Source organism: Pelobates fuscus, chromosome 3 (genome assembly GCF_036172605.1).
Source record: "Pelobates fuscus isolate aPelFus1 chromosome 3, aPelFus1.pri, whole genome shotgun sequence".
NCBI lineage: Eukaryota > Metazoa > Chordata > Amphibia > Anura > Pelobatidae > Pelobates > Pelobates fuscus.
In genome coordinates, this window is record NC_086319.1 from 397540294 (window position 1) to 397555322 (window position 15029).

The 15029-nt window shown below is 44.5% G+C and overlaps 1 protein-coding gene across 2 annotated transcripts in view; it reads left to right on the forward strand.

Moving 5' to 3' along the window:
• Positions 1-2123: 2123 nt before the first annotated feature.
• The window catches only part of LOC134601520 (uncharacterized), a 56143-nt gene continuing 43237 nt past the window's right edge, over positions 2124-15029 (forward strand). For both annotated transcript variants that reach the window (XM_063446028.1, XM_063446029.1), the window contains exons 1-2: positions 2124-2225; positions 8219-8623. In XM_063446028.1, coding sequence (XP_063302098.1) covers positions 2183-2225; positions 8219-8623 — 448 coding nt within the window. In that variant the 5' untranslated portion in view covers positions 2124-2182. The remainder of the gene's footprint in view (positions 2226-8218; positions 8624-15029) is intronic.

Here is a 15029-nt window from a genome sequence, read left to right on the forward strand (position 1 = left end):
CAGAAGTCCATGGAAAACGTATGTGGGAAGGAGCGTTTGTCACAGGTTAGATCAGTGTTTCCCCAGGTGTGGAAAGCATAAGAAAGAAGAAGCATGTGAATATGGAAATAATCATATTTATCTGCTTGCAGAGTTAGGGTCAATATATATTTTTTATATATAAAATATGAATATAATACAACTGAAGAATTATGGACTGTCATCCACTAATGTTAAATTATTGAATAATTTGTATAATGATGAATCTATAGTTAATTGAACTTAATTGGTGGATGAATAATATTGAGTTATATTTGTCTTTTTTAACCTTTGGTTCAAGTGACTATTTAACCCCCTATAAGATATTTATTATTCATTGTGAGACTATGTTTTGGATTTGTATTATTTTTTCATTATACTTTTGGGTATATATCACCTTATATTCAACAGATTTGGCTTCTACGTGTGATATAGAAGTTGCTTTTAAAGCATTATTCACTTTTGACTAATACCTGCACTTTAAATATAATTCACTGTTTATTATGTTTGGACATTAGTACTGGTATAACATTATAGCACTTATTTTAATTTTTAGATATCACTCCATATTTGTTATGTCCTGCATTAGTGCGAGACATAATCTTGTTTTTTAAGCACTTGTCACTTTAAAGCAATGTTTGCTTCTTAAATATAATACAATTTTTGCTAGTATATAAGATCATAGATTATTTTCATTATGTTAATTTATATTTACTTTATGTATGATGACTTATAATATTGTCCACTGTTTATTTATTTGTGATTTTGCTAAAGATCAAATATAGTACTTCATGAATTATATATAATTATTGTGTATGTATATATATATATATATATATATATATATATATATATATATATATATTTGTGTAAGGGGCAAATAGCCGTATATGGAGTAAGGATCCAGCATAAGCGTAGGATAATATAAAGGGAGCAAGTCGGTTGTGGTGTGCCGAGACCGACGATACGGTAGGCCTGTAAATAAAGAGGGCCCACCAAGGAGTAAGAAAGTAAAAGTAAATGGAAAGAAAAGAGAAAGTGTTGAAATGAGGAGTGGGTGGGAGGGTCATTCTGATGCTGACCTCAAGTGATATGAGTCAGGTAAGGGGTGTCCCTTATATAGGGGAGTGAATTAATTTAAGCCCCTCCCACAAATACAGGCCAAACGGCCTTAATACATATACATATATATATGTTATAAATCATGGATTTGCCACTTAAGAGCACTAGTTGAGCTAGCCTTTAAATACACATTTTATCCATCTATACATTATTAATATTATTTGGTTTATGTGAATATTCCATTGCCTTGCCATAAGGGTAAGGCTTTTAACTAAACTGGATTTTTTTCTTTTAACCAACTTATATTGGATCCTTTTTGTGTATAATAAAACTATTAAAGAGTTGTGGGCTCATTGATTAAAAAATTGTAAATTCATTGGCTGTGCTCATCTAGGCTCCTTGACATCCTTGATTTAAAAGTAGATGATTGGTGAGACAATTGTATTTTACTCAGATGTTTAATTTTAATGTTATCAATCAATTATTGGATCACATGTGTATTCACTGATTCAATATGTTATGCACCTATATATTGTATCATTTGTGTGTGCTTCAGTAGCTTGATAAAGACCCTTAGGGGTTGAAACGTCGCTTTGTAGCTGCTGGTTCCAATAAATTGCCTTTTTCTTGGAATTCATTTGGAGTGCCTGGATTCACTTTTCTATTTCTTATTCAATTTTTCTATTGTGACCAACATTTTGCAATACCATGACCAGTGAGTAAATGGTTCTTCTTCAGGCTTATCATAACAAAGCTTGGTTATCAAGGCAGTATTGATAATGTATTTTACATTTCCATTGTGACAAAGAGTAATTAAACACCATTCTATCCTAGGTTTTGTTGTTGCATTGTCGTGACAGGAAGGTCTTTCATGTCACAGGACAATATTGTCACTCCTTGACGGGGTTTTCACAGCCACTTCCACTTCACTTTTCTCTCCGTGCTGTGAGCCTGTGTGAATACAGAAGTTGGCATTGTATGAAGTGACTGTTTGCAGGGTGCAAAGCCCAGGAAACGTTTGGTTCACTTAGATCAATGGATAATACACCGTTATAGACCATTTAGGGAAGTCCATCATTCCTCTTTTCTTTATCAGCAAACTATGGATGTAACCAACCTGCTTCTGATCTTCTGGTCTCTCCTCGGTATGTAAGAGATTTACTCATTTTATCTTCTGACATTTCATTCTCAAATTTAACCTTTCCAATGTAAATATTCACCAAGCACTAATTTTGTGATTACTTAATAATATATGTATTTTTTTTTTTTTACTACGTTGTTTCTTTTTATTTATTAGCTTTATTGTTTATGTACTTTGGCTGGTTACAATAGTAGATAACAATTAAGACATGTTATTCTGTCTGTACACACATACCTTCAGACCCAGATGGCCAGAACCATGTTTTTTTTCTGATGCTTATCACTTCTTTATGTTATCGGACAAGTACATGATAAATGCTGTCTCATGTTATAATAAACTCACTGCTGCAGGACAGAATTACAGTAAAACGGAATTTATAGCAAAACCGTTCTCACTCCATCCAAGCAAGGCTGTCTGCTGGAATGAGAGAGGGCACCAGGTATTCTATCCACTGACTGCCTGGTCTTGTAAAGATGTGCAGGTGTATTGGGATCTCGAGTTACAGCTGGGACAGGACCTTGAAATAGGACTGTTCCACTGAAATGAAGACTGTTGAGAGTTCTGCAAATATAACGAGAATCCACAGGAGCTGCAGACAGAGTAAATCAACATTCAAAGGAGAGGTTCCTGAATGCACTGCATCATGTGCTCCCCTTCAGGGGCGGACTGACACCTCACAGGGCCCTCGGGCAGTGGGTGATCAAGGGCCCGCCCTCCTGGTTTTCTGGCCCCTGCTACTCTTCTCCCCCTTCTTTCTGCCGCTTTTACACATATATTATGTGTAGGCTGCCCAGCACACAGAATGGCTGCATGAGAGCCACACATACCTGAGGTGGGAGCAGAGGTGGGTACTGGGGGCAGAGATGGGCACAGGGGGGCTGATGTGGGTACTGGGGGGCTGAGGTGGGAGCAGAGGTGGGTACTGCGGGCTGAGCTGGGTACAGGGGGGCTGAGGTGGGTACAGGGGGCTGAGGTGGGAGCAGAGGTGGGTACAGGAGGGCTGAGGTGGTAACAGGGGGGCTGAGGTGGGAGCACAGGTGGGTACTGGGCACTGAGGTGGGTACAGTGGTGGGTACATGGGGGCTGATGTGGGTACTGGGGGCTGAGGTGGGAGCACAGGGGGGCTGAGGTGGGAGAAGAGGTGGGTATTGGGGGCTGAGGTGGGCACAGGGGGGCTGATGTAGGTACTGGGGGCTGAGGTGGTTACAGGGGGGCTGAGGTGGGAGCACAGGTGGGTACAGGGGGGCTGAGGTGGGAGCACAGGTGGGTACAGGGGGGCTGAGGTGGGAGCAGAGGTGGGTACTGGGGGCTGAGGTGGGAGCAGAGGTGGATACTGTGGGCTGAGGTGGGTACAGGGGGGCTAAGGTGGGAGCAGAGGTGGGTACTGGGGGCTGAGGTGGGTAAAGGGGGGCTGATGTGGGTACTGGGGGGTTGAGGTGGGAGCACAGGTGGGTACTGGGGGCTGAGGTGGGTACAGGGGGGCTGAGGTGGGAGCAGAGGTGGGTACTGGGGGCTGAGGTGGGTAAAGGGGGGGCTGAGGTGGGTACTGGGGGGTTGAGGTGGGAGCACAGGTGAGTACTGGAGGCTGAGGTGGGTACAGGGGGGCTGAGGTGGGAGCAGAGGTGGGTACTGGGGGCTGAGGTGGGTAAAGGGGGGCTGATGTGGGTACTGGGGGGTTGAGGTGGGAGCACAGGTGGGTACAGGGGGGCTGAGGTGGGAGCAGTGGTGGGTACTGGGGGCTGAGGTGGGTACAGGTGGCTGAGGTGGGTACAGGGGGGCTTAGGTGGGAGCAGTGGTGGGTACTGGAGGCTACGGTGGTTACAGGGGGGCTGAGGAGGGCACAGGGGGGCTTAGGTGGGAGCAGTGGTGGGTACTGGAGGCTACGGTGGTTACAGGGGGGCTGAGGAGGGCACAGGGGGGCTAAGGTGGGAGCACAGGTGGGTACTGGGCACTGAGGTGGGTACAGTGAGGCTGAGGTATGTACAGGGGGGCTCAAGTGGGAGCAGAGGTGGGTACTGGGGCTGAGGTGGGTACAGGGGGGCTGATGTGGGCACTGAGGTGGGTACAGGGGGCTGAGGTGGGCACAGGGGGGCTGAGGTGGGAGCAGAGGTGGGTACTGGGGGCTGAGGTGGGAGCAGAGGTGGGTACAGGGGGCTGAGGTGGTTACATGGGGGCTTAGGTGGGAGCAGAGGTGGGTACTGGGGGCTAAGGTGGGTACTGGGGGCTGAGGTGGTTACAGGGGGCTGAGGTGGGTACAGGGGGCTGAGGTGGGTACAGTGGGATCAGAGGTGGGTACTGGGGCTGAGGTGGGTACAGTGGGATCAGAGGTGGGTACTGGGGCTGAGGTGGGTACAGTGGGATCAGAGGTGGGTACTGGGGCTGAGGTGGGTACAGTGGGATCAGAGGTGGGTACTGGGGCTGAGGTGGGTACAGTGGGATCAGAGGTGGGTACTGGGGCTGAGGTGGGTACAGTGGGATCAGTTGTGGGTACAGTGGGATCAGAGGTGGGTACTGGGGCTGAGGTGGGTACAGTGGGATCAGAGGTGGGTACTGGGGCTGAGGTGGGTACAGTGGGATCAGAGGTGGGTACTGGGGCTGAGGTGGGTACAGTGGGATCAGTTGTGGGTACAGTGGGATCAGAGGTGGGTACTGGGGCTGAGGTGGGTACAGTGGGATCAGAGGTGGGTACTGGGGCTGAGGTGGGTACAGTGGGATCAGAGGTGGGTACAGTGGGATCAGAGGTGGGTACTGGGGCTGAGGTGGGTGCTGAGCTGAATTAAAATTATTTGAAGCTTACCTGTGCTGTCTGCCAGGCTGCTGCAGCTCCATATCTTCCGGCTGCTCTTCAGGCAGGGCAGGACGTGATGTCACTTCCTGGCCCCGCCTCTTCCTCCTCACACACAGCACCGCACGGCTGGAGACCTGGCAGCAAGAAGTGAATACTCACTGCCAGGTCTCCCTGAGAGAGGGGAAACGGGTGAGGGGGTTAACAGAGTGATATGCTGCAGGGGTCCTGCAGCATATCACTAGAATAACGGAGAAATCATGTTTCTGGCTGAGGAGATCTCTGATCTCCTCAGCCAGAGCATGACTGTGCTGCCGGGCCCCCTGACTGCCTCGGGTCCTCGGTCCATGACCGATCTGCCCGACCTGTCAGTCCGCCCCTGCTCCCCTTTTAGCTTTGCCCTTATCAATACTGGAAAGCTATTTATAACATAGTATGGAATGTTCTCTATCAGCAGTTCATATCTCCTATGAAACCCTTTATGTCCTATTCGCAAAGTCTCCTTTTATTTTATCTATACTGTTAACTATTATATTGTATCATTCCCTATGTTTAGTGCACATGCTCTTTATGGCACAAATAACACTTTATGTTGAGTTTTCAGTCCGCAGGCTGCTGTCTACATTTGTTCATATTAGATTTCTATAAACAGATTGTATCTTCTGACACTTCTCTCTCATGTTAAAACTTCTCAATTTAAGTTTCTCACTATGCAGTTTTATAAATTTATATTTTTTACACACCCCTGGCTGTCAATCAGACATTTAGTCTAAGGCAAAGGAAGGGCTTTTTTGCCGTAAGTACAATAAGGATCTGGAATTCTCTTCCTGAAGAAGTGATTTTATTAGAGTCCATACAGATGTTCAAACAGCAACTAGATCCATACTTGCAAAAACAGAATATTGAGGGATATAATTTGGCAATGTAGGGTAAATGCATCTTGATCCAGGAATGAAGTGTTGTAGCTATGTGTGAGGTGTGTTGTGGCTTTTTTGTGTGCATGCTGTATAAGGCTGACTGTGTGTAATGTGTGTATAGCTGTCAATGGCTGTGTTTGGGCAGCTGTGAGTGGTATGTGTAGCAGTGTGAGTAGCTGTGAGTAATGACTTTGGGCCGCTGTGAATGTTGTGTGGGGTAATGTGTGCTGTATGGGAAATACATGTGGGAAGTAGTGGAAGATGGGAGGGGGGAGTTTGGGTGCAGTAGTGAGGGTTTAAAGGGACACTGTAGGCACCCAGACCACTTCTGCCCATTGGAGTGGTCTGGGTGCCAACTCCCACTACCCTTAACCCTGCAACTGTAATTATTGCAGTTTTTTATAAAATGCATTAATTACCTTGCAGGGTTAAGTCCTCCCCTAGTGGCTGTCTATTAGACAGCCACTAGAGGGCACTTCCTGCTCTATAACACAGATTATCTGTGTTAGAGCGTCGCTGGATGTCCTCACGCTGTGTGAGGACCTCCAGCGTCGCTCAAATCCCCACAGGCTGCTCACTTTTTACTAGACATGCCCCTACTCGCGGTATAGCGAGTAGGGCCAAAATGTACTAATACTAAATCATTTTGACTTAGTATTAGTAAATTTGGCTGAAAGACCAATTTAGATCTTTCAGCCTTTTGGTAGATAACTCCCTAATACCTTGAGAGAGTCTTTCAAAACGCGCCATTAAATCACTGAACACCGAACTCCAACCCGAACATACAGTGAAATGTCCGTGTTCGGGTCCGGGGTAAAAAAAACGTAATGTTCACTCAACTTTATTTATAACACATTACAAACCATAACTTTTTTACGTTTCAAAATATATAACTTGTAACCAAACATCCCTGGTCTTAAAACCCAGAGATTTTAACACATGAATTACCAGAGTTCAGCACTATTAGACAGAACTTTAACAAATATATAACCAAACTCAGCTAGTCCACCTCCCCCCCACTTTAAAATAGGTAGATGACCTCAACCCCAATAAAACACCATGACATAAAATAACATTTTTAGGGGGGAGGGCGGGGAACAGGTCTAATAAATTTTTTATTTTACTTTTTTGGCGCCTGATGTTACCTCAGGACGCCTTATATATTGTATTTTCCTGCCTTACAGTGCCCTCACAGACAAGTGCTCCAATCAGAGTGCTGTCCGCGCGGACCTCTGTGCTACATGGCCGCAAAGGCTTCACAGACCATTGCCAATGCCGTCGCGACGGGCCAGCAGCTTGCGAGGCAAAATCCTGCCCATCTCTAACCTCACAGCGCACATGTGTACATGGTCAGTTGACTCAATCAAGTTGACTCAATCCATAAACTTATAGACATCTGTAAATCTAGAAAGCAAAGGTTGAAAAACTTTACTGTTGAACTAAAATGGCTGCTGCAGACGGGGCTACACTTTCTCCATTGAGAGAGAGGAGAGAGAATCACATGACTTTCTATCTGACCTAGACTGCAATTACAGCACACAATCACTAGATGTAGTGCAAACATATTATCAGGATTATGGACAGTACACTGGTTTCTTTATTGATAATGAAAAGGCACCTGAAGTTTGTAACCGATATTATCAATAAATAGCTATTAAATAAAGTGGTGGCACTGAGGCCCTAGCTACATGTCTCAGACCACAAGAGGAAGCAGCTCACACTTGGATCTGCAGCAAGGTCCCCATTGCTTCCACTCAAGCAGAGGCATAAAAGTGAAGGGGAAATCTGCAACCCAGCACATCCCTGAGATGCTTTGGAAGAGCCACTACCTGTAGGGGACAGCCACCCAACTAGACATTTGCAGGCACTCCCGTCCTCCAAAACCACACTCTATACACTCTAACATGCGCAAAAATCACTCCCACTAAGGAGAGGTGAGAAACTCACGACACAAACAAGGGGAAACATGTGGTGGGAATCAGCCAGAGACAGAGAACTGGTAAGCTGGAAGGACCCTAATATGGTAATAGAAGGCCCCTCCTCTTGCTTACAATGTAACTATTTAGCACACTTCCCTTCAAAGAGACAATCCCTTAATATATCACTGCCCACTAAGGGGCCCTTTATTCCCATTAATATTCCAGAGTTGTACTTTTGTTTAAGGAAGTTATTGAATGTTTATACCCTGTTATATAATGTGTCATAACATGTCCCCATAGGTAAATAAACTGCAAGGAAAGCTTTGTAGGCAGTAAATCTCTTAGTAAAAATCTAATGTGACCTTGTCTCTTACAGGTAGAATTCACAGTGAAGACACATTCTGCACTAACCAGGTAGGATTCATCCTGGTAGAAGAAGGAGGTTCTGTCACCATTCCGTGCAGCTTCAGTTACCCCAAGGAGGACTGGGACAAATCAGAGATCACAGTGCACTGGAGAAGTGGAGAAAACAGCCCATGTGGGCGGAATGAATTCATTTACAATCACACAAAACCAAAACCATGGACTCATGAAAACTACACGGGGAGAATCTCCATGGTGGGAGACCCCATCAGAAATAAAACTGCTTCAATCACAATACAAAACTTGAATAAAAAGGATGGTAGAATGTACTGCTGTAGATTGCAATATAAAAATCATCAAAACATAGACCAACAATGGCAGAACCCTCCTGGGACCTTTCTGAGGTTTCCTGTTACAGGTAATAACACACTCACTTAACTCTACTGTCTGTGTCACCGAGTCACCCTGAAGGGGGAGGGACAGACTCATAGCTCCTTCTGTCTGTGTCCCTGCACGGGGAGGGACAGACTCATAGCTCCTTCTGTCTGTGTCACTGTGTCACCCTGCAGGGGGAGGGACAGACTCATGTGGGCTGAAGACTGATAGCTCATTTTGAGTACCAGGATACCTCCATAAAACAAAACTATAGTATATATACAGGGGTCAGGTCCTGGTGAAAAAAGTGTGGAAACTCACCCAAGATCTACTCCCCCTCTAAAAAAAAATAAAATATATACGCTCATATGCACATATACAAGGTTAGTGTGCCAGGGTTAGGGATGATAGAGGGAGGTTAGTGTGACAGAGTTAGGGAGACAGACCGGGTTAGGGATGTTAGTGTGGCAGGGTTAGGGAGGTAAGTATGGCAGGGTAAGGGAGGTTAGGGGGTTAGAGAGACAAGGTTGGGGGGCTAGTAAGACAGGGTTAGGAGCTTTGAGAGACAGGCTTAGGGAGCCTAATAAGACAAGATTAGGGGGTTAGAGAGACAGGGTTAGGGGGTTAGAGGGTTAGTGTGACAGAGTGAGAGGAAAACACACAGACTTAAAACACATTTAATACATTTTGCTTTGCCCCCCTCCTGCTTATCTTCTGTGCAGGCAGTAAAGGCAATAATTAATTTCATGGTGTTCCAGTGGGTCTCTGTGGTCCAGTGTGCTGCTGGTTTGGTCCCTGGTGGCCCAGTGTGGTGCTAGTGAACCCTGTGGTGGTCCAGTGTGCTGCTGGGGCTGCCGCACTCCCTCGCTGTTCTGGCGCACTGTGATGAAGTAGAGCGCAGGCTGGGAACCCGGCACCTGTGCTCTGACACTCACAGTGCGCCGGTAATGCGAGGGAGTGCGGCAGCCCCAGCAGCACACTGGACCACCACGGGGTTCACTAGCACCACACTGGACCACCAGGGACCAAACCAGCAGCACACTGGACCACCAGGGAGTTTGTTACAGCTGACAGGGAGATCTTTTGATCTCCCTGCTAGCTCAAGGAAGGGGGCTTGATCAGAGCCTTCAGGACTATTAACGGGAACAGCATTCCTGCTGTGTGGAAAGTGCAGGAACGTGGTTCCCACACGTCCCTGCAGGACTCGGGCCATATATATATATATATACATATATATATAAATATATACAGTCAGGTCCATAAATATTGGGACATCGACACAATTCTAATCTTTTTGGCTCTATACACCACCACAATGGATTTGAAATGAAATGAACAAGATGTGCTTTAACTGCAGACTTTCAGCTTTAATTTGAGGGTATTTACATCCAAATCAGGTGAACGGTGTAGGAATTACAACAGTTTGTATATGTGCCTCCCACTTTTCAAGGGACCAAAAGTGGGACAATTGGCTGCTCAGCTGTTCCATGGCCAGGTGTGTGTTATTACCTCATTATCCCATTTACAAGGAGCAGATAAAAGGTCCAGAGTTCATTTCAAGTGTGTTATTTGCATTTGGAATCTGTTGCTGTCAACTCTCAATATGAGATCCAAAGAGCTGTCACTATCAGTGAAGCAAGCCATCATTAGGCTGAGAAAACAAAACAAACCCATCAGAGAGATAGCAAAAACATTAGGTGTGGCCAAATCAACTGTTTGGAACATCCCTAAAAAGAAAGAACACACCGGTGAGCTCAGCAACACTAAAAGACCCGGAAGACCACGGAAAACAACTGTAGTGGATGACCGAATAATTCTTTCCCTGGTGAAGAAAACACCCTTCACAACAGTTGGCCAGATCAAGAACACTCTCCAGGAGGTAGGTGTATATGTGTCAAAGTCAACAATCAAGAGAAGACTTCACCAGAGTGAATACAGAGGGTTCACCACAAGATGTAAACCATTGATGAGCCTTAAAAACAGGAAGGCCAGATTAGAGTTTGCCAAACAACATCTAAAAAAAGCCTTCACAGTTCTGGAACAACATCCTATGGACAGATGAGACCAAGATCAACTTGTAACAGAGTGATGGGAAGAGAAGAGTATGGAGAAGGAAAGGAACTGCTCAAGATCCAAAGCATACCACCTCATCCGTGAAGCATGGTGGTGGTAGTGTCATGGCGTGGGCATGTATGGCTGCCAATGGAACTGGTTATCTTGTATTTATTGATGATGTGACTGCTGACAAAAGCAGCAGGATGAATTCTGAAGTGTTTCGGGCAATATAATCTGCTCATATTCAGCCAAATGCTTCAGAACTCACTGGACGGTGCTTCACAGTGCAGATGGACAATGACCCAAAGCATACTGCAAAAGCAACCAAAGAGTTGTTTAAGGGAAAAAAGTGGAATGTTATGCAATGGCCAAGTCAGTCACCTGACCTGAATCCGATTGAGCATGCATTTCACTTGATGAAGACAAAACTGAAGGGAAAATGCCCCAAGAATAAGCAGGAACTGAAGACAGTTGCAGTAGAGGCCTGGCAGAGCATCACCAGGGATGAAACCCAGCGTCTGATGATGTCTATGCGTTCCAGACTTCAGGCTGTAATTGACTGCAAAGGATTTGCAACCATGTATTAATTGATTTATGACTGTTAATCTGTCCCATTACTTTTGGTCCCTTAAAAAGTGGGAGGCACATATACAAACTGTTGTAATTCCTACACCGTTCACCTGATTTGGATGTAAATACCCTCAAATTAAAGCTGAAAGTCTGCAGTTAAAGCACATCATGTTTGTTTCATGTCAAACCCATTGTGTTGGTGTATAGAGCCAAAAAGATTAGAATTGTGTTGATGTCCCAATATTTATGGACCTGACTGTATACATATACATACTTTTTAAATCCTATAATGTTTAAATATTATATAGAATCATAGAACCAAGGCTTTTTCTGTTTATCTGTAGACAGATCATAGATAGATAGATTAATTACAAAATGTGTTTGCGGTATTATTCCACACATCCTTTCATACAGCCATAATCCTTCACAGCTAGATTAAATCATGAATCCCTATCCCATATTTCAAATTCTCACTCTACCATAGGCATGATTAGAGGTATGGATGCAACAACTGTTTATAATCTTTTATCTTGCAACTTCCTGTAAAACTGCCTCTTATAGATTTTTATTCTTTATTTCATAAACCTCTATCGATACAGTATCAGACTGTAGTGACTAAATATTAGGGATCGACCGATTATCGGTTTTACCGATATAATCGTCCGATATTCCGTATTTTCGACAATATCGGTATTGACCAATATAGATACCGATATTGCCGATAACACCTCCTAGGACCGCCAGGCTCATTACAAGCCCGGCAGTCCTGAGGGGGCCCGCAGGTAGCATTTACTTACCTTCCCTGCAGTTCCTCCAGCTCCCAGTGTAAATCTTGCGAGACTCGCGGCTGTCAGAGCGTTGCCACGGATAACCGTGGCAACGCTCCGCGCGGCACACAAACCGCAAGATTTACACTGGGAGCTGGAGGAGCTGCAGGGAAGGGAGGTAAGCGCTACCTGCCGGCCCCCTCACTGCTCAGCCAATGCCACTGGACCACCAGGGACTGTCATAGCCCCCCTCCCTGGCCAGGCAACAAGCAGAGAGGGGGGACAACAAAAAATAATAAAACATAAATATTAAAAATAAACATGAAAAAATAAACATAAATATTAAAAATAAAAACAAACATAAATATTAAAAATTAAAATAAAGCAAACATTGAAAATGTAAATAAAAAAATGCTTCCCCCCCCCACCACCATTTTACACAAATCACATCCCTTCAGGAAAACACACACACTCTGCATTATATACACACACTACACACAATGTATATAATGCAGAGTGTGTATATAGTGTAGTGTGTCTATGTAGTGTAGTGTGTGTGTCTATTATGTAGTGTAGTGTGTGTGTGTATATATAATGTACTGTGTGTGTGTATAATGCACACACTACACACTCTGCATTATATACACACACTATACAAACACACTGCACTCACTATACACACACTACACACACTGCATTCACTATACACACACACACATTACACACACACATTACACACACTGCATTCGCTATACACACTACACACTGCACTCACTTTATGCACACTACGCACACACACTGCATTCCATTTATACACCACACACTACACAAACACACACACTCTGCATTCATTATATACATACTACACAAACAGTCACTGCATTAACTATATACACTACACAAACACACCCTGCATTCATTATATACACACTACACAAATATACACAGATTCACTGTCTAAACACACTGCATCCACTGCATGTGGCTTGTATATTTTGTGCATTTACCTTTAGAAATATTTTATTTTTTCAAAATGGTAAATGTACAGAATATCGGCAAGTTATCGGCTATGGGCCTGAAATAGATTATTGGTATCGGTATCGGCTCTAAAAAATCAATATCGGTCAATCCTTACTAAATATTGCTGGAGGTCACCTGTATATGTTATGCAGAAATTATTATATCAAGTATCAGAAGTCATATCATAGTCATCATCAGTTTGATAATGAAAGCCTCCCAACTGTCCCACTTTCAGCAGGACAGTCCAAGTTGTAGGATCCTGCCCACTGTACTACTGATTTAGCTCCTTGATGTCCCTCTTGTGCTATGCAGTAGGAACTAGAGCTTCAACAGCCTTCTCTGTATGGTCTGCAGATGCGTAGAAAGGTGTCCAAGTCCTTTACTTGTGCCACCCCAACCTGGTCCATGCCATGAGTGCAGATGGGTGCAGATGCCCCCTCACAATGCTGGACCAAAATTATTTTTTCTCAGTGATGCATCCATCAGAGGTGGAGACCACAAGCCCGAACCATTGGACCACCAGGGAGCAACATATTAGAACCCAATGGGCCACAAGGAAGCAAGGCTATGGTCACCAGGGCTTGGGACTATGATCTCCAGGGAATCAAGATCATAAAACCCCCAGGTCAAAGGTAACCTGTTTTTTTTTTTGTTTTTTTACAATTCTAATGTGCACTCAGCAATACACAAAACACTCAGCTACCCACACACAGCAACACACATCACTCGCAGATACCTACAGATTCTCTCACATGGCACTCGTAGCTGCCCACACACATGTATAAGTCACAGCTGCCTACATCCATCACACACAGCTACCCACATACGCAGCCACTTCATACACAGTCAAAACATATACATTATACACACAGCTACTCACACTTACAGTTGCCACACTCATACACACACCTCACTTTTTGGGCGATTTAACAATTTCTATTGGTCCTACAGACATTGGTCTTCTCCTGCAGGGGACGCTGGAAGTCTTCAAGGCTAAATAATGGTCTGCAGGGATAAACCATAAGCAGGGGCTGTAGTGGTTAAAGTGTTTGGAATGTTATTTTAATTAATATTTAATATTTAATTTATATCTAAATAAACAACATAGAGAAAGAACTCCTGGGTGCATACCATAATGAAACATGCTGTGCATGCCTATGCTCACATGCCTTCTTCTGGGAGGAACCAACCAATATGGGTGTTGCCAGTAACACCATTAGTGATGGGACCAATGTTGGGAGGTATGATGATTGTGACGAGAGCAATCTCGCCACATTGCATTGGAGAAGCCTGGTTGCCCGCCTGCTCCCTTTAGACTATGGTCCTGCATTTTAAACTTTTATTTTACCTGCAGAAAGGTTTATTTGTGCCTTTATGCGGACTGTTAAAGCCATGCTACCCCAGATAGCTATGCCATGGAGCCCAGCCGTATACTGAAAGACGGTATGAAAGACTTTGGCTCCATGGCGATTGAACTGTATGTATGTGATCTGAGCGCCATTCGGTGATAATGTGCTCTCAGATCTAAGCTATCTGGGGATATGTGGAATGTGTATGTTTTATGTACTAAATGTAACAGTATGTACTTTTATGTATTTTATTGTCCTTTGTCTGCCGTGTGTAATGGAGTTTTGCCTCTGTCCTTGGAGATAATTGGATTCCTTCCCAATTATCTCCAGGCCAGAGAGGAGGGATTGTATGTTTGTGCTGGGTGTGTTTTACGGTTCTCCTGTAAATGATTGGTTGTACTGTGTCCCACCCTGTGGGATGTCCCCTTGCATGGGGACTTGCATAAAAGCCAGTGTGTGGCCATTACAGTGGAGTTCACTGCTTGACCCTCAACACAGAGCTTTGTCTCATTCTTGGGGGGATTCACTGTATGCTGTTGGAGATTGATTGCCAGGATTGTAAGCCGCTTGGGAGCTTTTCCTGTTCGTCTGCTAGCAGCTATTCGTGAGGTTCCAGTTCGGGAGTTTGGAGCGCTACCTTATTCCCTTGTATGCAGTTCGGGAGTTTGGTGCATTCACTTATATTCAA